At 32.3% G+C, this 26,562-nt stretch overlaps 1 protein-coding gene across 1 annotated transcript in view; it reads left to right on the top strand.

Annotated features, from left to right (window-relative positions):
- The window catches only part of COL11A1 (collagen, type XI, alpha 1), a 221,557-nt gene that overhangs the window by 167,040 nt on the left and 27,955 nt on the right, over nucleotides 1-26,562 (top strand). The window contains exons 41-48 of the mRNA XM_012654837.1: nucleotides 4,075-4,128; nucleotides 5,639-5,692; nucleotides 7,005-7,058; nucleotides 11,256-11,309; nucleotides 11,924-12,031; nucleotides 14,495-14,548; nucleotides 15,190-15,243; nucleotides 16,279-16,332. Coding sequence (XP_012510291.1) covers nucleotides 4,075-4,128; nucleotides 5,639-5,692; nucleotides 7,005-7,058; nucleotides 11,256-11,309; nucleotides 11,924-12,031; nucleotides 14,495-14,548; nucleotides 15,190-15,243; nucleotides 16,279-16,332 — 486 coding nt within the window. The remainder of the gene's footprint in view (nucleotides 1-4,074; nucleotides 4,129-5,638; nucleotides 5,693-7,004; nucleotides 7,059-11,255; nucleotides 11,310-11,923; nucleotides 12,032-14,494; nucleotides 14,549-15,189; nucleotides 15,244-16,278; nucleotides 16,333-26,562) is intronic.

Below are 26,562 nucleotides of genomic sequence, written 5' to 3'. Positions count from 1 at the left end.
ACATATAAAAAAATGCTGAACATCTCTAACCATTAGAGAAATGCAAATCAAAACCACAATGAGATATCACCTAACCCCAGTGAGATTGGCCTCTATCAAAAAATCCCAAAACAACAAACACTGGCAAGGATGCGGAGAGACAGGAATACTCTTACACTGCTGGTGGGACTGCAAATTAGTGCAACCTCTGTGGAAAAGAATTTGGAGATACCTCACAGAGCTGAAAATAGAAATACCATTCGATCCAGCAATAGCACTATTAGGCATCTACCCAGAAGAGCACAAAACATTCTACGATAAAGACATCTGCACCCAAATGTTTATGGCAGCACAATTCACTATTGCAAGAATGTGGAAACAACCCAAGTGCCCATCAATGCATGAGTGAATTATTAAAATTTGGTATATGCATTCAATGGAATATTACTCAATCATGAGAAACGACAGTGATCTAGAACCTCTTATACTTTCCTGGATTAAACTTAAGCCCATTATCCAAAGTGAGGCACCACAAGAGGGGAAGAATGGGCTCCACTTTTACTCGCCATCAAATTGGTACTAACTGATCAACACTAGGGTGATCACATGGCAGTAATACTCTCCAGGGATTAGGGGGATGGGGGGGTAAACCCACAACGAAAGGACGCGGGAAGCATTGTAGGGGGGAAGGGCATGCCTTTAACCCTCACTTGGGTGAGGCAAAGACATAAAGTGTAACCATAATGTTTGTACCCTCATAGTACCCTGAAATAAAAAGAAAAGAAAAAAAAAGAAATCAGTTCATTAAAAAAATTGATTATATTTTCCCACAGCTACCTCTTTAAATCAGGCAACTGAAAAGATGCTAATGTAATTACCATGTTCGCAATTGCATCTGCATCCTTTAATTGAGTCTTTATGACAGAATGGATATTAGCAATTATAGTAGGCATACATAATAATAGTCTAATATTAATGTTAAATGACTTGATTTTTGAACTTGATATTTGCTATTCATCCACACATAAAGTAGATATATATATATATATATGCATTTTTATATACATAAAATGAAAGTTCTTGGCCTAAATTCATTTTTTGATGCCTAATTTAAGTGGCAAATGATTTTAAATTGAGAGACATTAAAACAGAATCTGTCCATGCATAAATTTCCCCCTTGGAGAAAGTTAGGACATATGAAAACTGATTAACATGGGAGTTCCAGTTAGCATGTTCAGTTCCCTGCAAGAAGAGAATTTGACTCATTATGTCTCATTAATTTTAATAATAAGAACGTTCTGTCTTAACTCAAACTATCATCAAACTTAATTTAAAAAAAAGAAATAAGTATTTCCATGTTTTCTATTGGTAGATTCCTGTTGAACTAATAGGAATAATTATATGCGTAAAGAAAGACGACAATGAAGAACTGGGCTTCTAATAGAAATAAAACTGTGAACTAATATTAACATACCATGCAATTTGGGGGATCCTATAAATCAGATGCAATCTATCCTAGGAGGATGTGAAAACCTGGACAAAAGATAAAAAAAAAAGTGACTCGGCCGGGCGCGGTGGCTCACGCCTGTAATCCTAGCTCTCTGGGAGGCCAGGGCGGGCGGATTTTTTGAGCTCAGGAGTTCGAAACCAGCCTGAGCAAGAGCGAGACCCCGTCTCTACTAAAATTAGAAAGAAATTAATTGGACAACTAAAAATATATAGAAAAAATTAGCCGGGCATGGTGGCACATGCCTGTAGTCCCAGCTACTCCGGAGGCTGAGGCAGGAGGATTGCTTGAGCCCAGGAGTTTGAGGTTGCTGTGAGCTAGGCTGAAGCCACGGCACTCTAGTCCGGGCAACACAGTGAGACTCTGTCTAAAAAAAAAAAAAAAAAAAAGTGACTGTTAATTTTTGTGGTGTCTACAAGAACTTAAATATGTTTAAGTTCCAGTGCATACTAATTACAAAAATAGAGTGAAATATTTAGTTCATCTGTATTAGAATCTACTTGCATGTTTAAGAATTCAGGGTCCTTTGTTCCATCAATAAATGAAAATCTCTGAAGGTGAGGGCCTTGGAATCTAAAATTTTAGCGATCTCCTCCAGATAGTTTTTAGGTAGACTAAAATCTGGGAAACACTACCTGTTTATTCCTTTCTAGGAACTGCATTTATAATTTTAGAAACTATAATCAGATGATAGTAACAGTTTGGAAAGTGCATATACAGCAGTTTCTTCGCTTAGACATCTTACTGGCATTTGACAAAAAACAAATGAGATACAGGTATATATTGTCCATTATAAATTAGTAATTAATATTTTCTCATAAAGATAAATATATGCCACATTTTAAAAATTCATAATTATATTCAATAAAGTACCTTCTTTCCATACTGAGAGTCGTCTGGATTTAGTAGGTCATATAAACAGTTCAGTGGGTTATTACCTGCATTTAAAAATAAAATGGAACAGAATAAAGTAAAATAGAATAAAAATATCAAAGACTATCATTTATGCAAAAGGATAAGTATTGCTTTATGAAACTTGTGTTCCAGCTACATGGCTGGGGGTATTAAGTAATATGTATTTTTTATTGTGGTCATGGCCAAATAATTTTCAGCAATTGCAGTGGAGTACCAAGAAGTCAATAATTTCACTTAAGTGCTGGCAGTTATTTAGAGCTTTTGCATTGTTTGTATTTTTTATTTCCTAAATAGATTATATCTGCAATGCTATTGTGTATTAGAAATAGAGAGAGAGTATAAGATGTATATAATTATAGCACTAAAAACATTGAAAATGAAAACAATCTATAGTTCTATAGTATTAAAAATGATTACCATGTTTACTGTTTGTGTCCAATAATTATACCTATTTTACATACTTGTCCTACAGTTATTTAAGTTTATAAAATGCATATTAATTCATATTTGGTTTTTTTACTTGTCACAGTACTATTGGTGTTTAGATAGATAATTAATAGGTATCATGTTATAGTTTTATAATATTCCAATAGTTAATATAACAAAATTTTTTAGCTTTTTTTCTAAGATTAAACATTTGAAATAACTGAGAATTTTCAGTATTATATCTAGTATTACAGAAAACATTTTATTGATTGTAGCTATTCCTATTGGTTTATTGCTTAAGATTCATTCATTCATCATTCATTTAACAAGTATTTCATTGAGTTTCTAATTTTTACTTGGCCCTCTGCTAGTTCCTAGAAATAAAAAATTGACACCTAAAAGACTGCTGCCCCCAAGTAGCTCAGGATTATAAATGTATGAAGAAGTGACATAAGCATATTTATAAGCATACAATTCAAGTATGTGCAAAGTCTTATAGTGACATGAAAGAGGAAATATAAACAATTCTTCAGGGGACAATTAGTTGGGAAGGTCAAATAAGAAATCAAGCAGAAATAAAATAATTTTGTCATAGACATGGCCAGGTGAAATTTGAATGCAACCTCTCTGTCTGGGTTTATACCAGAACACAGAGCCTCTCCTAAATAGCAATTGCAGTACAATTGAGTATACTCAAAATGGATTTGAGGGAATAAAGGAAGTAAAGTCTAGCAGGTTTCATGGCCTTATGGATTTTTAAGATTCAGAAATGGAATTAGCAGGTCAAAAATTAAGAAGATATTTATAACTCTGAAATCATATTGGAATATTTATTTTCAAAAGAGTTTTAACAAACTAGATGGAACCTAACTATAAAAACCTCACCTGGATAGGGTATTCTAAAATAATTTGGGCCTAGATCTTTTAGAAATCTGTATTACAGCAGTGGAGCAAATGGTTAGGTGTTCATAAACTCCCAGATCAAATTATGTATTTAGTTATTGTAACTAAAAATAAAATAATATTACACAAAGCATAAATTTTATTGGTAAATGTATGTCTAAGATTTTATCACATGTGGTCAACACTTGCATTGTATATGTTTTAACAAATATTAGTTTCTGAAACTTGATTTTCATGTACTTATTTAACTTTATATTTAATTTTTGGTTTTATATTAGAAATTGATCAAACATATCTTTTTAAATACATGAGTGATTTTTATTATTTTTCTACTTTTTTTTTAGGGTCTGCCAGGCCCACCTGGTGAAAAAGGTGAAAATGGGGATGTTGGCCCCATGGTAAGTCTGATGGATTTTGTGACACTGTATTTGCTTCCTACATGGACATCTCCCCTTTCTCCCATCCAACCTCCATTGTGAAACCACTGAATGATAATAATATTACCTTGACTATCTCTGTATCTTTTCTCTTTCTCACTTTGGAGTAATGTTATATACTCCAAGTGGCATTCATTGGTTTGTAAGTTGTTACATATTTTTTTATTTCTGTGTATATATTATTTAGTATTGAGGTGTACATAATCAACTGCCACACTTGGTTATTTCTTAGTCTTTAGCTTTGGACTTTGATCTGGAGCAGGTAAAGAATAGATATTCACACAGAATTTGGATAATCAGCAGGTATTAATACAGAATCAAAAATTAGTTGTACTTTGAAACAAATTCTTAATTTAGTAAAGAATTCTGTTTTACTTAGAATGCTATCACTTAATAATTATTTGGATTTATTGCTTCTGGCTTTCTATTTTAAAATAAATAAATAGTCAAGGTAATTGAAATATATAATGAAATGTGATGAATAAATGTCTTAATTGCTCCTTCCATTTACAATTGCCCCCAATTTTTACTTTCTTCAGAATACATATTTTGAATTTTAACACCTGTTAGATTTTATTTTCCTTAGAGACTATTCCTGGATCTATTGTATTCTTTCAGATAATTCTTATCATCACTAATAAACCAAAATACAAGAAATTCATAATAAACGTTGCTGACTCAAATAACTGATTAATACTTCCAAGCAGCATCAGATACATATCAAGTTCCTTTCTAGATATGGTTGCTATGGTTCCCTGAATCATTGATACCTTCTCCCTGATCTTGTGGTAATGGGCAATAATAGAAAATCTTTTTAACCATGGCTTTAGAATAAACTGAGACTTTTGAAAAATATTAATGTCCTGATATTCACTACAGACTATTTTAATCACAACCTTTAGGTAGGGAATTCTGGCCATCAGAATTTTATAAAAAGTACCCCAAATTTGTTTTAATGCACTGCCAGTAGAGAAAATCTTTGTTTTATGAAAGAATTAAATAGGTTTTTGTTATTTATAATTTTAGCATGTAGAACATGTGAATTGATGTACAGAAAAAGCAAAATACATACTAACAAAGATAAATTACACTTCCATTAGTAAATGAATTCTAAATCTTTAGAATTCTAAAGTTTAAAGTTCTTCAAACTTTATGTTCCCTTTATATTCTAGCATAAAATATTTCTAGTTGTATTATGAATAAATTGTACCAGGCATTAGCAATAGACTTTCTTGCCCATTTTCTAATCAAACTGTTTTTCCTGAAATCCTAATTTCCCCACAGCTATGTGTAAAGGATCATTTACTAACACAGTGTTGTATCCATCAAGAATGACTTATAACCCTGATGTGCTTCACTGACTGTGATTTTACAGACTTAAACTTCTTTTAGTTTTCTTAATCACAAAATGAATATGTTAGAAATGCATTTGAATTTGGTCTTTGCAAACTTTCATGATCATCTTTTACAGGGTCCACCTGGTCCTCCAGGCCCAAGAGGCCCTCAAGGTCCCAATGGAGCTGATGTAAGAACTGTGAAGTATATGTTAATTATTTTGAAGTTATATAGGTGTTGATATCATTTCATGGCAGATGCTTTATGAGAGACTATGGAGATAATCACATTATTGTTTAATGTTATAATAGAAGTGTATAAGAACTCAAGAATCATCTACTTATTCCACTGTATTATACAGGGAAAGAAACGGGCTTTACAGGGAACAAGTCACCACAATTATAAAATAGGTTCACAGTTCACATTCAATATATACTTACTGATGAATGAGATATATTAGTGATATTGTGTGTATTATCATAATTTTTCAAACCAAACACACTGTTCAAACCAACATACCTAGACTGTGCCTTGCATATGATAGCTGTTCTATAAATAGTTGCTGAATTCTTTGAAATTTAACCTTTATCTCTGATAATGACATGAGGAGATGGTTTTTAATTGGCTTTTACTACACTAGTCTAGGTCTGTACTCCAAATGTCCTTTATATATACATGTGTTATCAGTAGCTTTTATCTAAAAGCTTTACATTATGTATTACTACTTTAAGTCTATAAAATATGTTACAAAAATATGTGTATAAGTGTACCTCTTACTATGTAAAATGTTTTCGCTTAGTTATATAAAGAAGATAATTCCCTAAGCTTAAAAACTGTTCCAATATTGTACTATTTTGATATGGAATGCCACATCTATCTTTTTGCCATTAATGGATAAATGGTTTTGATGATAATCACTTCTTCTGACTGCACCTTTTCAGAGTGAAGGTCCATGCTTTCCTCATTCCTCTCCCTTACCTTTGTTGCTGTTCTTTTCTGTCTGCTTTTAATTCTGGCAGGCCAGAACTGAGTAAAATAGACTAGGGGCAGATAAACTAAAAGAACTTCTAGATTTCAGTCCCCCTTAAGTAATTTAGGGACTAAAAGTTGGATTATAAGGGGTTTGTTTTTGCATGGATCATGTGATTCTTAACCAGAGTCATGATTTTGATCCACCACAAAATCATCCTCTAAAATAGACCTGACTATTCCATGGGTGGAGAGATTGAAATTATGTTCTGAGTATCAGTTGGCATGACTAGAGCTGAAAAGTCTCCTGCTTTATCTTTGAAATTCTGGTGAATGTGAAAATCAATGTAATATATTAAATTATTTCCTATCCAGTACATTTGACAACTCAATTTTGCATCATTTTGTCCCATCTTTCAAATTACTTAGCATACTCGTTGCATATATTACTCTCTTTGAGAACAACTGTATTTATGAACTTATTATTTCATTACAAGAATATGGATGACTGCACTCCTTTTTCTACATTACAGGGACCACAAGGACCCCCAGGATCCATTGGTTCAGTTGGTGGTGTTGGAGAAAAGGTAAAGATCTTAGTCATATGAATTTGAAATAGCATTATTAAAGATAATAATTAAGGACTGTAATAATATTGAGTAATATTTCAAGTGCTTCTAATGTTATTGTGCTTCTAAGCATTTCACATGTAGTTATAGGATTCATATCTCATCTACTCTAGTAGTTACAAAAATTAAAGTTAACATCATTTTGAAATGTTATGTTTTTGATTGCTAGGTATTTTACTGAATGGCATGCCTTGATTATTTCCTTTAGTCACAGCAACAACCTCACGCTGATATTATTATTATCCACATTTGTTAGCTGGGAAAGCTGAGGCTTAGAGAACTTCAGTAATTTCATCAAGGTTTTTCATTAGAAAGTGACTAAGCCAGGATCCACTTCAATCCATGAATGTCTAGCAATGCTCAGTCCTGAAAATAGAAGAAATTTGTTGATATAACTGTTTTAAAGGGAAAAAGGAATTCCTCAAATCACAAAAGAATTAGTCATTCATTTTGTCATCTTTCATTACTAATACTCTGACTTATCTTTGGCACTTTTTAAAATAGTTGGCATATGCCATAATATGTGGGCTTAGAATAGCTTTCTTTTCTTGTCAACATGATTTCATTTCAAAAATCTGCTCTTCCTTTTATGAAAATGTCAAAATGATTCATTTATTTCTTATTTATGTATTTCATGCTCACTTCTTAGTAAAATTTTCGAGAGAATTATCATTGATATTTTCTTGATTTAAAAAATAAATTACTTACCAGTTTGGAGAAAAGAATTAAATTTTATACCATAATATGTTATGCACTGAAAACATGTAAATATCTCCTTAGTTTGCTAGTTATTAAAGCATATCAGTAGTATAGACTTACGCTAATCTTGAAAATGATTCTGTTCCTTGGTCTCAAGTCTTGTACTTAAATTGACTTATTTTAATTGAAGCGTTTAACCATCAGAAAAAGAGCTGTGATAAAATTAGAATATGAGGGCTGGGTGCTGTGGCTCATGCCTGTAGTCACAGCACTTTGGGAGGCCAAGATGAGAGGATAGTTTCAGGCCAGGATTTCAAGACCAGCCTGGGTAACATAGCAAGATCCTGTCTCTACAAAAAACCTGAAAAAGTTAGCCAGGCCTAAGGCTGAGTTAGGAAGATTGCTTGAGCACAGGAGGTCAAAGCTGCAGTGAGCTATGATCATGCCACTGCACTCCAGCCTCGGCAACAGAGAGAGATCTTGTCTCTAAAAGAAATAAAAAATATTAGAATCTGTTATTTTGAGGTTTACTTCTGGTGAACACTCCCATTCTAGCATTTTGATTTTAATAAATCCTCTATGATGAACTCTTCAGAATAGTTTATTAATTCCTTCAAAAAATTTCAAAGTTGTTAATCTAATTCTTACTGCATAAACAAGTGTAGGTTCTTTGATTGACTATCTCTTTTTTATATTCTTAAATTATAAATGATGCGTTGAGATTATTTGGGTAGCTGGGGGTAGAATTGAAAAAAACATTTTTCATTTAATGCAGTTGTCCTAGGAAGAATAGCATAGGAGAGCACCGATCTCTGAGAATATCGCTATGTTAGACAAATGACATCAGCCTCACACCTTTTCCTCATCTCTTTGCATCATCTGTTTTTGGCTCTAATACTGACTAGATAGTTGTGTGAGGTAGTTTTAAGTTGTACTATCCTTTTCATCTTTTCTTACTTGTTATTTCAATATTTTGGATGTAGATGGAACAGTTTTAAGTACTTCAGTTGCTTCTTTTATGCTTTTTTTCTTTTGTGTTACTCTCAAATATAGTTGTAGATACCAGATGTTTGGGGTTCTGGGGAGCTCCCTTCCACATTGCTTCCATTTAGTTCAAAGCTTATGTAGTAACACTGCCAACTTTGACTCTCACGAGAATGATTCCGTCAATCGAGTGGGTGATTTGACTCTTACATTTAAATGTACTTGATGCAGAATGTATTGCACTAAAAAGCACACAGAGTTTTAAGATTGCTGTTTTTTTTTAAAAAAATTCTATGTGACAAAGAGCAGGATAAAAGTAAAACTTTTATCTTTATTTTTTCTTTAGAAACTAGGGTAATATAATTTGCTATAGATTACAAATTTCTGACATCACCTTTGATTTTAGCTGAATGCATCCTTATTCCTATATTAGAAAGTTTATTCCCAGCCACTAACAATGAACAAACAAACAAACAAAAAAGCTAATATCTTTTAGTCATGATGCATTTTGTTTAAATATATTTATCCTGTTTTTCATGTAATGTATATTTGCTATAAGTGGTTTTGCACTTAAATAATTTTCTCAATACAAGGAAATATATCAGGACATTTTCTTAAGATTTAATACATATTTTATAACTTCAGGCAGAATCTGTATAAGTTTAACTTTGTAGTTGGTGAGAATGAAAAAGGAACAACGATGCGCATTACCCGAAGGATGGACATATTTGAAACACGGACTTCGGTGGGGGGGGAACCAAGGGCAACACACCTAACCTAATCATCTGTACCATGGGAAGGGCGGCGGGAGGAGGGGGGAGGAGGGAGGAGGGGACGGGTATTTGTATACACAAGGAGTGCAATGCGCACTACCCGAAGGATGGACATATTTGAAACACGGACTTCGGTGGGGGGGGGAACCAAGGGCAACACACGTAACCTAAACATATGTACACCCATAATTTGCTGAAATAAAAAAAAAAAGAAAAAAAAAAAAAAAAAGAAAAAGGAACAACAAAACATACAGAGTAACTAAAAATGTTGTAGCTGTTTCTCCTGTAGTTCTTTCTGTGATACTACCATAGGTTAATGTAGTACATAAGAAAACATTTTGTACATGTGCAATAGATTTCCCATATTTCTAAATAAATGTATATATTTCTTATATTAAGTAATTAATATGGGCATTCTATAATTGATTTGAATGGCAAACTACTTGCTTCATTTTAAAGATGTAATGGCTCATGATATTACTAATATATCATTCCTTCATGCTGGGATAGCTGAATGATTCCTCTCTTTATAAACAATGTAAATGCAATATGTTACTTGAAAGGCCTTATCCAAAAATATGAAATATTTGCTGTTCGTCTTGAGAAAGAAAATAATTTACACACAATACTACTAATAATAAATTCATGGAAAGTACTTGATGGCCTCCAACACTATGAAGATTATTTAACAAGTTAAAAATATGTGATATTCTCAAAGACTGAGAAATTATTATATGCACATAAAATAGTCTGGAATTATGTTTACATTTAATCTGACACATGTCAAACTAATTTAGGAGCAGTGGGTTTGTGCCAGGAATATTGGAAATATCAAAGTTAAAAATTAAAGGAAATTCATGCTTCACATTTTTGTCAATTTACAAGGACAATTTCCACCTCAGAATTGCTAAGTCACTGACTTCACAGTTACTAGTATCACTGATTTTGAGTGGAAATACTGTATTACTTTACTTAAATGATTACTTCAATAAGATGTTATGTTTTTATGCATTTTGAAGTAGGAGGCATTAGCAAGAGACTTTCATAGCTAAAACCTACTAGTCTAAGAGATTTATCTATTAGTTTGCTGAGCTAGAAAATAGCCTTCCATATGTAACCAGAAAGATCATAAAGACTATCAAATTTATAACATGTATATACTCAAATGGAGCAGTTTTGATTATTATCAAGTACCTTTACATATCTCATAATCTTTCCTCTGTGTTCTTTAGATATCTACTGTGCATGTTCTATGCAGCAACATATGTACTACCGATTTGTTAATTTGTAAAGAGAAATGAATTCATAGTTTAGTGAAAAACAATTTGAAATTGTTTAATCAACAAACTTGATTATAATATGAATATTGATAGAATACAAATGCATAATTTGTTAGGAAACATGTAGATGTCTGTTCTGATGGTTTGGTGGTAACCTGGGTTGATGTGCTGGCTCTTAACTAGCCAGTGAGAACTGCAGGATCAAGCCTATCTAGTTCTGTCTCCTCATCTGAGAAACAAAAATAGTAAGGTCAGTAATAGAAAAAGTGCCTTCCTCTTATTAAAGTTTTTCAATGCCTTTTAAATAATATAATAATTGAAGGGCTAGTCTAAAATGGTATAATCATAATTGAAGACTGTTTTACAAATGTAAAATATGATTTCTGTGTTCTAATACTCCTTTGGTCTTTTCTTTATAGGGTGAACCTGGAGAAGCAGGGAACCCAGGGCCTCCTGGGGAAGCAGGCCCGGGAGTAAGTGCTGTCTTATTGTCATACAAGGTGCTATTGGTTTAGGAATTTCTTTCAGAGCATTTTCAAACATGTAACTTAACTCCTATCTGTGATTCAGCTTTTACTTTTCCTTTCCATCCCATTATGAATAATCACAAATGCAGAGGCTTATTGTTTAATGACTATGTATATTCTCTGCATATTTTGATTTGTATACAAGCTGAGAAAAGATCCTGTTTGCATAAGTGAGAACATTAAATCTATAAGCAGTTTACTGTATACATTCCTTTTGTTGGACTATCCAGAAAAGGACACACAAAAAAAACCACTACTGCTACCTTAAGTAAACACAAATTGCATTAGGACTATATTAGAGTCTAACATAGATTAGTTTAAACCAGGAGTGAATCTGACCCCAGGAAACATTTGTCAATGTCTGGAGACATTTCTGTTTGTGAAACGGAGTGGTGGTAGCTGCTGGCATCTAGTTAGCAGAGGCCAGAGAAGCTGTCAGACATCTCACGATGCACAGGACAGCCTCCTGCCGCAAAGAATTATCCGGCCCAATGTTCCAAGGTTAAGAAACTCTGATTTAAAACTCATAAGGTAACTATTGTTTTTCTGACGTTGTATAGGGTCCCAAAGGAGAAAGAGGAGAGAAAGGTGAAGCTGGTCCACCTGGAGCTGCTGGACCTCCTGGTGCTAAGGGACCATCAGGTGACGATGGCCCTAAGGGTAACCCGGTATGTTAGTCTGGTTCCCTTTAAAGTGACATTTCTGAAAATAAAATCAAACATAAATTTAGTTAAGCAGAACTGTATTCAGATGAAACTTGAGGAAAGGCAAGGAAACTGGAAGAGGGTTGAAAAGCTGAAACTCTGAAGTCAGGAAAACCAGAATTTGAATCCAGATTCAGCACTTGCCAGTAGGGTAGCCAGGTCCCTGAATAGAAATCCCTCGAATGCATTCTTAGGGTCTTAAGTTTTCTGCCAATGCCCCCTCCAGGCACATGCCAGGATACCATTTCCCCTGAGGCACTTGGCCAGCCCCTTGGGCACCCCAGCTCACTGCAGACTCATGCCCCTAAATGGGCACAGCCCACTGTGCATCTACTCTGCTCCTGAGTCTGGCCTTTCTAGAAAACTTTTAGCACCTTTATTGTTGTTTGCTTGCCTGCTCTTTTCTCTTCTGATCTGAAAAAGGCGTCTGGATCACAGAGAGACTCTGCTGGGCCAAGCACTGGATAGCACTGTTCTCCCTCCATTCCCCACTGGCGGTGTGTGGCTACATTGGCTTCGTGCCGTCTCACTCTCCTGGTTTATCTTTTTAACTCATTTCTTTCTTCCTTCTGTTCTACTTTTTAAACAAATTTCAATAGGCCTTCTAAAATTTTATATAACTTATACTCCCAAAGCTTAGGTCAAGCATCTTTTTTAATATCATATGAACATTTTAAGTATATAACCCTTTACAAAATAGTCTTTTTTCTGCTCAAACATGTCAGATTAAAAACTTTAGAAAGGTTTAGAGAAGAGCAAAAACAGTTAAATATTTACCACCAAAAGCTTTACAAAATCTTAACATTTAGCCAGTTTTTTTTTTGTTTTTGTTTTTGTTAAAGAAAGAGAGCATTAGGGCACCAACTCTTAATTCTGAAAATTGGTAGTTAAAGGAAATAGTTAAGTGTGCTTCCTTCCTTCCTGTTGTGAACCACATTTCAAGATGACTAGCCCTTGTAGATGAAGGAAATTTCTTTTTTTTAACAGAAGAATTCAGTTTAAGAAAGTAAAATTAGAAAAGTACCATTTTATAACTCTAATGAAATCATCACTGCAGACGGCAACAATCATCAATGGCCGAAACTATTAAACAAAAGGTTGTTGGAGCCCCTTGCAATGGGAGGATTACGCTGCCCCATCTTTATCCACCTCCATCAGTTTTGCCATTACTAGAGTGTAGTGTGCCTGGCACAATGCAAGTATTCAGCATAACCTAGAAAGTTTTCTTGCCAAAAAACTTAAATCTGAATTTAACCAAATCTCACACACATTCCTTTTGTGGGGAACATAGAGGGGAAAGAAACAAGTTAAATGACACCAGGGAAAAGCAAACAGATAAATCTAGAATGGGAGACAGTCTAAAAGGATAACTGACCCAGTTTCACTATGAAGGAAAATATGAAAAAGGCATGTGTTAGGGCTGGAGGTGGGAGTAAGGGGAAAGAGGTCCTGCTCTCCATTTGAAGAAATTTAAGAGACATTAAAATAAGGCATAATATGTGGCACTTGTTTGGATTCTGATCTGTATAAGCCTGATGTAAAAAGTTATATTTTGAGACAATTGTGGAAATTTAATATGAACTGCATATTTTAGGTAATATCAAAAAGTATTGATAATTTTGTTAGATTTGATATTAGTATTATGGTTGTATAAGAAAATGTCCTTCTTAAAAGGTTACCACTGAATTAAAGCATTTGCTTTAAAATGATAAAAACAACAACAAAACATCCCAGACACATTTGAGGTCCCAGAGTAAATTCTTCCCTGATCTCAGTATCCTACTTTCTTCACCAGAAGTATTTACTATCTGAACTTGATGTTTACTATGGACATCCATAATTGTTTCCATTGATTTATGTGTACATATCCATAAGTGATATATAGTATTAGTTTTCATCTCTTCAAATCTTTCGAAAGTGGCATGCCATAGCATGTACCATTACATAACTCATACTTTTTAATGTAACATTACCTTTTTGCAATTTGTTCATTCTGCTAGATACATATCTAGCCATTTATTTCACTGCTTTATTATTTTTCATTATAAGAATATTCTACAATTTATCAATTCAACTGTTAACTGATATTTGGACTGTTTCCAATTTGTCATTATTACTAGCAATGCTGCAATAAACATTTTTATACATGAAAAAAATAAAATGAAGTGCCATTTTTTAGTGCCAAACTCACTTCGGAGGTTTTCTCAGAAGGATTAGAAATTGTGAGACTCTGACCCAAAGTTGGTAAAGTTGTGTATATTCAGAAGCATTCTCAATTGATATCACTTTTTAGAAATTTTCTGGTGGAAGAAGAGAAATATTCTTACCAGGTTTTGCCATGACTTTAACCTCTATACTTCAGAATATCATAACTTTATAAAAATTCATTTTTCATTTATTTCTTTTCCTTTAAAAACATCATTCTAGGGTCCTGTTGGTTTTCCTGGAGATCCTGGTCCTCCTGGGGAACCTGGCCCCTCAGTAAGTATCATGGAAAAATAAAAGCATGATTTTGCTGGGAATGTTCCCAGTGTCTCTATTGTTAATAATTAGAAAAAATTCTTAATTATTTTAATACTTAAATGGAATACCAACAACAGAAAGAAAAAAAAAGCATACACAGTAATCACAACTACAAGAAAATTGGCATAGTTGGAGACTATTAAGCCTACATTGCAAGATTGTGTTCTTCATTTGGATTAGTTTTCTAGACTTTGTTGGGTTGTACAAACAAATTGTCTGAATAGCAGCATTATTATTATTCAAAGTTACTGGATCTTTGCTTTTCTCTCTGTCTCTTCTATAATGCAAATCGCCTTTCAAACTGCACCATATTTGTCATGGTAAAAGGATGCACTGGTCTTGTACACTGATTACATCTTCTTCCTTGCCCTGTATCAAGAGTGAACTATACTTAAAACTTCACACAGTAGTAATTTCACAAATTTTTTATGGATAGAGTGAGAAGTACCATGATCTTAAAAAAAACTAAAAAAAAAATAATATTTTTATTTTCTATCTGATATTAATTTATCCCAAGGTAGTCTACCACATCTATTTCTCTGATAAAAATAAATTAATAGTGAGATACAGCTGGTTGCATTTTCTGTTGCCTGTAATAGGGTCAAGACGGTGTTGGTGGTGACAAGGGTGAAGATGGAGATCCTGGTCAACCAGTAAGTAAACCTATTTTTTTAAATCTCTACATAGTCTCAAAGCATTTTACAGAAAAAATCAGAAATGATCAGCCTTTCAAAAGCACAAATGTGTGTGTATACATTTTTCTGAAAAACTTATCAAAGATATTTGAATTCCAGTTAAAAGTCAATGTTACATCGAATGTTTACTTGATGTAAATTAAGAAATATAAGGAAATTCTTCATAATAAAAAATGTACTATTATTACACTAATGATTTTGTCATACTATATCAAACTCAGTTATTTATCATTTGTATTGGATAACAAAAAATTATTTCAAAAACAAATAATACTAAAAGGAACAAAGCCACATTAGTGGCCTGTCATTAGCATGAATTATTTCAATTTCAAACTTAATGAACTCTGCTTAGTATCGGCCTTTTGTGGTTACTATTTGGGAATGACACAGGAATGTACTTTGGCCACACGTTTTCATATATAGGGAGGAAGTAAGGGAGGTCCTTAACTTAAGGGGAAGCCAAAGACACCTGCCCCCCAGCACAATTTTCTCTCTGGGGCCATTCCCACTGGCTACGTGCTGTCAGAGATATAAGCTTATTCTGTGTAGATAAGACTTGTGGATCATATACCAGCATGTTGTGTACACCTTGGCATAAAAATGCTAGTGTTGTACAAGAAGAAATTTAAAGGTAATAGTATTATGGTTTCCCAAATTTATGTGATATGAGTAGAATTATTAACCATATGTTTATGTTAATTAGCATGCCTGTAGGATGCTTACAAGATATAAATTAGCACTTTTAAAAGGACACAGTTTTTCATAGGGGCTATTTGATTGACTTTCTTCTAGTTATGAAAAATTTTACTATATGAATTTGTAATTTCTAACTATAGATATATAGAGGAAGTTTAGAGATCTGAAGTGGGGCTGAGATTTTCCAGGATAGATGTGCGGGAATGAAGAAAGTTGGTTTCAGTCCAGATTTCAAATAATTATGTGGGCCAGAAAATAATATCCAGTTCCTTAAAATGTATTTTTCACATTTTATAGGGTCCTCCTGGTCCTTCTGGTGAGGCTGGTCCACCAGGTCCTCCTGGAAAAAGAGTAAGTTTCTTTAATTCTGTATTTAAAACATTTATTCATTATTCACCATATGTCTAAATTTATGTAATGTATGTAAGCTGTAGGCAGTATGTTATAAGGATGCCGAAAATATCATGAGCCCTAGAGAATAATTTCTTAAATGTGTCAAAGTAATTACTAAAATAGAACATATTTTAACCATTTCACTGTCACAATAAAAATAAAAAGAGCAACTCCTACTTATGGAGTTTTCCACTTCTCTGTGCTTAGATCTCCTCTCTGTGCAAATGTAATAGACTATTAAAAAAGACTCCAGTGGTCCCCTGAACATGAACTCCTGGTGTACTACTTGGGGATGAGATGTCAATAGTCTAGTGTTAGCTTAAAACGTTGCAAAAACCTGAATGCAGCATCAGTAGAATGAGCTCAGGAATCAGTACATAGTGTTAAATTGCTTTGCATTGTTAGACTTCTCTGACTTGGAAACACCATTTTAATGAACAGCTATAGCAAAATATAAATGAATAGTTAATTGTTCAAAATATTGGCCGCAGTAGACACAAGGAGATTTACTTTGCTGTCCTTCCTTACTGTTGTACTATTTTCATAATAAAGCTGTCTCTGTAGACCTGCCTCTTGCAGCTATATAATTTTACAGTGTCCTCTTGTACCTCCTTTGGTCTATTTTCCGACTTATTCATGAAGAAAATATGCGCCAAACATCACAATATATTTCTTAGGCTGATTCCCTCTTCAGTAATTCAAAGTCATAGAGAAATTGGAGCCACTTCTGTTTTCTAATGTTAGGAATTTAAGGGAATTTTTCCCACTGAACATCCTCATATTGAACATAGAATGTGAATGGGTTTTACTTTTTTCTCAGCAATACAAGTTTGAATCAACATTTAGAAGCCAACATTCCTCTTTAGCAGAAATGAATTTATTGTGTAATAAATATTTTCTTTTAATATAATTTACTCTTCATTCGCCAAATACCTTTTTACCTTACCTGTTGTTATTATTATTATTATTGTTTAAAACCCCAAAGCATGGCCTTAGTAGAAATAAATTTATTCCAAAATTGGGATAAATTGGGCTGTTAGTCTTAGAAAATAATTACAAAGTGTAATATGATTTTTGACATCTTTTGGCCTCTTTCTGCTTACAGTGTGACACCAGCCCTTAAAACAGTCTAGTAGCATAGATATCTGCTCCAATATGTCAGACATTTTGAAAGGCAAACTCTCAGCTGAGAGTTTCACTTTAATATATGTCTAACAAATTATTCATTTATAATTTTTATTAAATTTAGCTAATTACCATTTGATATCTGGCATAGATTCTCAACATGGTGGAAGAGTTTTGGGATGAATTCATTTCATTAGCCATACAGTGGTGGGTCATGGCAATTACTGATTTTGGAAACAACTGAATATTTTTGAAATTTTTAAAAAAGTAAATGAATAAAAACAATTTACTAAAAACTATCAATAGAAACATGAAAAAAAAAGGGTTACATAGGTGTGAACCGGTGTATCACATGCCTCTTTTGGATTAATAATACGATTATTATTAAAACTGATGCAGAAGTCTATAACATAACTATTATATAAAATATAATATTTTAAAACATATTAAGCTATTGTATAAAATTGAATATTTTCGTATATTAATGTTGACACTATTGATGCTATTATAAATTTTAAAATATTTCCATTCATATTTACTGATTTTTTTAATCTTGCTAATATAATGTAACAAACTTTTGTCTTCATCATAACAGATTTTTAAATATTTGTGTTTACTACATTGGAATGGATAATTATTAGCATTTATAATTTTAATGGATGATTCCAACTTATAGAAAAACTACCACTTGATTCTAGAATTAAGAAAATGTCATAGAAAATTCAGCACACATACAGAAATTTAGATCATATCTTTGTTCTACAACGAGTCAGCGTTGTGTAGTGGAATGCTCATGTATTCGCATTCTTATTCATTTATGCCTGGCTTAGACCTCTGCATTTGCTAGTGAGATGAGATATAATTTAAGAACATTAGTTAATCTTTGATTCTTAATTCCTTTCTCTTTACGATGAGAATATGGATGCATTTTCATATATTAGAAATAGTTATAATAAAATATATAATATAATAGCACATTAATGAAACATACTATACACCCCAAAATTTAGTTATTTGTGGCTTTAAGAATATGAAGCATAACCAATGATTTTTTTAATTCAAAATTAAAGATTACATGATATTGATAAGTTGAAAGCACTTGGAAAGTTTCTTCTTTAGATTTAAATATGAGATATAATTAGAGACTAGGAAAATCATGTTACACCCTTTTTTGCCAATATTCCTAACTAGACAATCTGATTAAATATTCTAATTAAAAGAAATAAAAACACTTGAAAAAATAAAAATATGTTTAAGTGCACCAATGAGTTGGGTAGGATTTAAGATAATGTATTTGCAAAGTTATAATTGATCTTACAGATAAATAGGCAATGCTCTCACTGAAGAGAGAGCCCAGAAAAGACATAGGATATATGTTAACCTCATTTATGACAAATTGAACATTGCACATCAATAGAAAATGGATAGAATATTGAATAAATTGTGCTGTGAGAGTTAATTTTCTATAGGAAAAAGCAAAAAATGGACCTTACCAATCTCTATTTACAAAACTCAATTCTAATTATGTTATAATCATAAATGTAAGAGGTAAATTTTGGAATATTTTAGCAAAAATTATTGGAGAATAAATTTTTGACCTCTAGTCATAAATTCTGGTCACATACGTGTAATCAGAAAGGAATAGGTTGATGTATTAAATAAATTACAATTTAAAAATTTTCTGTTTATCCAAAAATACTGAAATGACATTGAATAAAAAGGTCTAACTAGGAGAAAATATTTCTAACATAGAGAAAGCTTGAATAGAATCATTTTCCATAATACCTAAGTAGTTCTTTCAAATTAAGAAGGAAAAAAAGGAAAAAAGAAAAAAAACAATAAAAAAATTAGCAAAAGACCTGAGAAGTTATTTAACTCAAATGCCCCACAAATTTCTTATTTGTAGAAATCAAGAAAATGTGTGCTAAAAATCACATTAAGATACCATCTCATATCCACCATTTAATAAAAATTTACTCTGACAAACTAAATATTAGAAAGGATATTTCAAAAACAATGAAGATCGTCATACACACCTGCTGCAAGTTAGGTGGTACAACCCCTTTAGGAAAATAGTTCTATGTTGTCTAGTAAAATATAACATGAATTTTTCCTAGCAACTGGTAATCCTAAGTGTATATCTAGGTGATATATTACACATAGTCACCAAAAGACACATATAAGAGTGCTTATACAGGCTGGGCATGGTGGCTCATGCCTCTAATCCTCGCACTAACCTTAGCACTCTGGGGAGGCCAAGGTAGGAGGATCGCTTGAAGTCAGGAGTTCGAGACCAGCCTGAGCAAGAGCGAGACCCCTGACTCTACAAAAAACAGAAAAATTAGCCGGGTGTGGTGATATGCACCTGTAGTCCCAGCTACTCCAGCTGGAGGATTTCCTGAACCCAGAAGTTTGAGGTTGCAGTGAGCTAGGATGATGCACTTCACTCTAGCCTGGGAGAGAGAGTGGGACTCAGTCTTGAAACAAAAACAAAAACAACAACAAAAAAAAGAATGCTTATATTATCCTGTTCATAATAAAACTCTAGAAAAAATAAATGCATTGAAGTATGTTCATAAACTAAAATAGTTCATGGCAATAAAAATGAATGCATTACAGATGCATTGATCAACAGATGAATCTCAAAAAACTAATATCAAGCAGAATATATAAATACACACATTTAGGTGTGTTTGTATACATATAAAATGTTGAACTGGAAAAGATATGATTTCATTTATATAATGTGCAAAAATACTTTAAAACATGTTTAACATTCAAACACAAGTGGTAAAAATGATACAGAAAAGTTAGGCAATGACTAACAAGTATTTAGGATGGTAGTTATCTCTATGTGAGAAAGGGGATTGTAGTAATTTCATGTGGCATGTAGGAAGTTTCCAATTTACTGATACCTCACCGTATTATGTCATACATTTTTAAGTTGAGAGCCTAAGATAATAAAATACTTAACTGAGTCACTCATATCATTTTTTTTCTTTAGTAGTATTACAAAGTGCTTCAGTGGAGTTCACTCTTTGATTTTTAATGAATTATTTTAAAATAACTTCATAAATATTTTTAGCAATGTTCTGTCCTCTCTTTTTAAATAACAATTTATACAAATATGATGATCTATTTTTAATCCATTCTAGTCACTTTATAAACAAACTTAGAAGTCTTTGTATCCATGAATTATTAATGACATGAGAACTGTGATGACTCTGCATTGCTTACAAAGCTATTCACATCCACTTTGATACAGAAGAAAAATCAATTGTAGGTCAGCCGGCTTGAGCAATAATACGCAGGTTTTTCTCTTTCGAATGTGGCATCATTAAATCGAACCTGAAAGCTGTTTAGCACAATGTGTTAAATTGTTTCCTATACTAGGTTTGAATAAACTGGCATGCTTAATTGAGCTGGTCTGTTGTACACAATAATCTATTTTCTTCATCAGAGTAAAACATTTTAGTGGTGTGAAAAATTAATGTCAATAGTCTTATTACTAAAACTGATTTTTTTTCTGATTCAACACTAGCAATTAATGCTTACACTCTGTTATATTATAGCCAACCAAACTAGTTAATTTAGCCAATAGCTCTACCTTAGCCTAAGCAAATAGGTGGTTTAACTAAAAATAAAAAAATGAAAACATAAATTATTTACTAAGGTGATTTGCAATCTATAAACTGATGCTCTTCATATCTTAATATCAGTAGCAAGTAGTCCAGAATGTTGTTGCATTAGAATTAGACAGAAATGGTTTCAAATCCTTATTTTGCTTAAATAAAAATGTAACTTGGAATAAGTTAATTTTGTTGAGTCTCAGTTTCTCATTTTTGCATAATAACTAATTATCAATGATAAAGTGAAGAATAATTAAGTTAATAAAATGTATATTTAAAGCACCAAACCTATTGCCTGAATTTATCAGCTGCTCAGTGGATGCTATTAATTAAACATTGACTAAGAGTTTTAAACTGTAGTATTATTTATAAATTAAAGAAACTTAGTATTAAATAAAACATATAGGTAACAGAAAGATTGAAATATTATCATCTAATTTTCCAACTGTAGAAGTGAAAGGAAAGTTTGTTAGTAATAAATTCATAGTAACTTCGTAAGTAGACTTTGTTTTATTTATTGTTGAATTTTGCTTTGTCATTAGAGTTTTACAATGATCAGTAATAATGAACTAATTAGGTGATAAACATATAAAATATATACAAAATATTACTTCATTACATTTTCAAATTGCAGTATATTTTAATTCTATTGAAATTTATAGTTATTCATATGATTTATTTCTCATGTAACATATGTAGTAAAGGAATTTCCTGAGAATATTGCCAAAAAAGGGAGTGTTTAAATTCATGATAACTGCATATATTTTTTAATAAAATGGATTTGCAAAACAACAGAGGTTTAGGACCAGTTTGAGAAATAATGAAGTGATGAAACAGTGAGTTAATTGAGAAGGTGGTATGTGGTAACTGAAAAGTGCTGACATAAGTGATGTCATGTTTACGCACCGTAGGTATGTGAGGTCACTTTGTTTATACATTGGGTGAACACAGAGCCTCTAATTCTGTAGAGGTACAGTGCAGAGTGAATTCTACGACTTGAAACTAAATTAAGAAATGTCTCTACAAACTAGTCAGCAGACAGCAGTGCCTGATGCAGTAGTCAATTTAATATCACTTTTGTTAAAATAGCAAGAAGATATTCCTATGAAATAAGATAATATGTGATCTACAGGCTTATAATTTGGTCGAATACACAATTGCCTTACAATTTATTTTTCTTTAGTCCATCTAGAACATGTGGTCTTACTTTAGCTTTGCATATATTTTGTGGAAATTAACATTTCTCCTATCCTTACTTTCCCCACATTGAAGGCAACAGAAAAATAAGAATTTTGCTACATCTCATATCAGAAGTAGCAATGACTAGAAATGTGTTCAAAAGAATTACCACTTTTTTCTGTGGGCGAATCTTACAAGTGAATGATAATAAAACTTCCTGATAGTATATTGATCACAATGTTGTGAGTGGCAGTGATATTGAGAAACAACATTCTAATGGTTATTGAACAAGTAGGAGAATTTAGTTATCATTTGTAGTACATGTATCTTCTTTCATGCATTTGTAATACTTGAGGATAAGTGTATATTTCTTAAGGCACTAGAAGATTTGTGCAGCTTCTATCAATAAGCCATGGAATTTTAATACTCAAGTTATCATTTTAGCTAGTTCCATGCCCTTTTATTTAAAAATATTCTAGAGCTGACTAAAATAATTTAAAAATTATAACCTAGAAAATGCACATAGTAACTGGAATTTTAAGGAGTTCAGTTCATATTGCCAAAGAAAAGTTCACAATGGAAAATTAAAACAATAACATATTATTAATTGATTACAAAGACAAATGAAGCTTTAACTTCATACACACAAACAACATATTTAACACGTAGTGCATGTATATATATTAATATATATACACCCTATATATGTATAGTGTGTATGCATATACACATACATTTATAGTATTAGAGAAATATATACATTAATAATTCCAATTACAAATTCAGACATTTGCTTTTACATAGGTTCTTGAAAAACTCTTATATAAATGTATAGGTACAAAATACATTGTAATAATAAAATAAATTATAAATTCTCTTAAAATCTCTGTTTGGTAGAAAACTATGCCTCCCAAGGAAAGTCATTATGAAAACAAAGTCTGTATTTAAATTGGGAACCATTGCAGATTATACACTTTCTTGGAGATTCATTATTCAAGAAGGATACTAAAGGTTCTGAAAAATCCTGAATTATATTTATTTAACTTTAGTTTTTAAATATGCTAAATATTAGTGGGTTTTAACATTGTTTGGAAGAAACTGTCCTATTTTTTGATGTGAAAAATGAGAACACTTGTTCATTTAATGTGTTTGAAAATATGTACTCAAATCATTTAACTTTATACTAAACTTGGCATAGTTTATTCTGTTAATATTTAGTCAGTATTTCCCCTCAAGTCCTTGCCTTTCTCCAATTTTCCCCTTCCTCTTCAACTCTCAAGCCACTGCACATTAATAATTACACACCCTGATATTCCACCTCTGTACACCTACACAAATGCACAGACTCTTAACTAATAGCCTAACTGAACTACTAGCCACTCTCTAAAGAGTGTTATGTACTTTCCATCCTTATGCTTTTAAGCATGCGTGTGAGTGTCAGAAGGTAAAGTGTTAGAAACAAACATCCCTCCCTCATCTACCTACACTACACTGTAAGATTCAGATCAGAGGTTAGGTTTTTAGGAAAATCTTCTCTACTCCCAAATTGGATCATTGTACCTATTTTGTATACCTACCTCATCTTTGTATACTTTACAATGTACTGTATTTGTTAATTTTTATATTTGTTTTTGTAACCAAATTTCATGAATTCCTTAGGTTTTTAATTTTATTTTTTCATTTGTATTCTACATGGATAGCACATTTCTGGAGCATAAGGAATATTTAAATGTTTGCAACATGAGTGGAAGAATGGATAAATTATATAGATAATCATTGTATAATAAAACTTGAAGTGGAAAGATGATATTGATATTTTATATGAAGAATATTTCTCATGGGTAGGAAAATATGTTATAATACCCACTACAGGTAGAGAATTAACTAGGGCCTGTTTTATTATGTGAGGTTTTTATGAAGCATTTTCCAGTAAGAACATTCATTGCTTCATGGAAGTACAGCAAGTAGCTCACTAGATTAACTCTTTGCCCCTCTGTTTATGCAAACATATGAGAAATAAGTGACTAAGACCAGAACGTATCCATAGTCTCATCTTTGTTTGTTTTGTGCTATTAGAACAAAATACCATGGACTAGGTTATTTCTAATGAACAAAATTTACTGGCTCATGGTTCTGGAGGCTGGAAAGTCCAAGACTGGGGGGCCACATTTTGCGAGGGCCTTCTTGCAGGGTCAACCCTGCTGAAAGAAGAGAGGACAAGAGTGAGCAAGAAAATGAACTTGCAGCCTCAAGCCATTTTAAAACAGGCATTATAATCGGTGGAGCCCTCATGACCTAAATATTAATAACTCCCATTACGCTCCACCTTTCAGCACGGTTGCATTGGGGATTAAGTTTCCGACACATGCTTTCTGGAGGACATATTCAAACTACAGCAGGTGTTACGAGTTTTTTTCCAACGGAAACTTTCCACTCTCCTACAAAAAGTGTGTTACTTGCTTTCATCTTAGTTTTCTTAAATTTTTTCTTTTTGTCATCTGGCAAAAATATATAAGGAATAAATAAAACCGGGAAAATGAGAAAAAGAAGAGAACAAAGTCATTTAATAAGAATTTCTGTCATGATAGATGTTTATTCACATAAGGAAGAAATTCTTTTGGGGTGGAGAAGCCCTTTATTTTAATGACAATTTTGTGGCTCTGTTGTAATTTTCTGGGCTATTCGAGTTTGGATTGTCTTTTCTACTTTGGAGTAAAGGTGGTGTTTTTGTTTTGTTTTTAGACAGTGGATGGCTTACTTTTGTTAAAGTGAAATATTGATAAATCTTCTCTACTATAAAATTCATGTGTATAAATGCAACCTTTTGAGGTAAAGAACACATAAACTTACGTCACTAGTTTAAGGAAAAACCTTCATCAAATAAGGAAAAGCTATTATTCTGTTGAATTTCATTATTCCTATTTCCAAAATAATAACAATTTTGTTTGTTTTATCTACTTTGCATAAGTTAGTATTTTAAATATAACACCAAGATAATTTATGGCTCAACATTTTAACATTAGGAAAAAATTTGAAGTCTGCGCTTCAATACAGAATTCCTCCTGCATAAATAGTATGAAATTTAAAAGAAATTCACTTTGAAGTTTGTCATTATTAGCATATTGCTGCCTCCTCAAGAAACCGCATATAGAATTTATACATTTCTTGTCTTTGGGTTGAGGTACATTGAATGTCTAATAACAGATGAGGTTACAGGGATGATATTCAGAAAATAATTACTAAAGATGTCTTTGCTGACTCAGAGATGAAATGAGTTCATGGAATTCTCTGCGTTTGATGAAGTCTTTGATACTCATATTAAATGTGGATTTAAAAGACCGTATATGAAAGGCTGACATGTATTCGCCATTAAAATATTAATAAAGCATCTGAAAAAGAGAAAGTCATCCTCCTGTCTTACCTTATTCTCACCAATTAACACCAACCTTCAGCCCGAATCTCAGTTAATGATTTTAGTACAATTTATTGTGAAGATTGAAGTAAATAAATGGAAAACAAGAGGGTCTGGGAAAAGATATAAAGCAATTTCTTCAACATCATTAAGTTTCTTTTTTAATCTTCCTGTACTTATGCTTCTGGATGACATCTTCAGTGTAGAGATTTTTTTTTCTATTTTTTCTCCTATACTAAGTTTTAAAAAGTGATAGCAGTTTTAATGCTCCTGATTTATATGAATTATGTTGTTCCAGAAAATGAAAATACTGTATCTGTTGACTGTGATGATTTAAAATGTTTCTTTAGTTGGAACATGATCTTATAAGAATACAAGAACATATGGATGTTCTAGGATTAAGTAAGGGGCAACTCTTACAATAAAGATGGAAATGAAATCTGATAAATTCAGTGAATCTCTACTAATAAATGATATCTGAGTATTTAACACACTAAGGGTGACTTTTAATTCATATTTCTTTGGAAACTTTATTTTTACTGTGTCCTTACATTGATGTAAAGTGATTATATGTAATCTACTCAGTGTGTGAAGTTGATACATAAAAGGGGATTTGGTTTTACTCATTGTGTTTTAAGCCAAATAGCAATAGAAAAAACGATTTGTCTGGCTTCATTCCAGAGATGCAGGGATGGTTCAACATATGCAAATCTATAAATGTAATCCACCACATAAACAGAAGCAAAAGCAAAAACTATATGATACTTTCAATCGACGCAGAAAAGGCATTTGACAAAATTCAACACCCTTTTATGATAAGACACTTAACAAAATAGGCATAGA

This window comes from Propithecus coquereli, unplaced genomic scaffold (genome assembly GCF_000956105.1).
Source record: "Propithecus coquereli isolate 6110/MARCELLA unplaced genomic scaffold, Pcoq_1.0 Scaffold45, whole genome shotgun sequence".
Classification (NCBI taxonomy): domain Eukaryota; kingdom Metazoa; phylum Chordata; class Mammalia; order Primates; family Indriidae; genus Propithecus; species Propithecus coquereli.
Note: the sequence above shows the minus strand (reverse complement) of the source record. Positions and strands in the feature narration are given on the sequence as shown.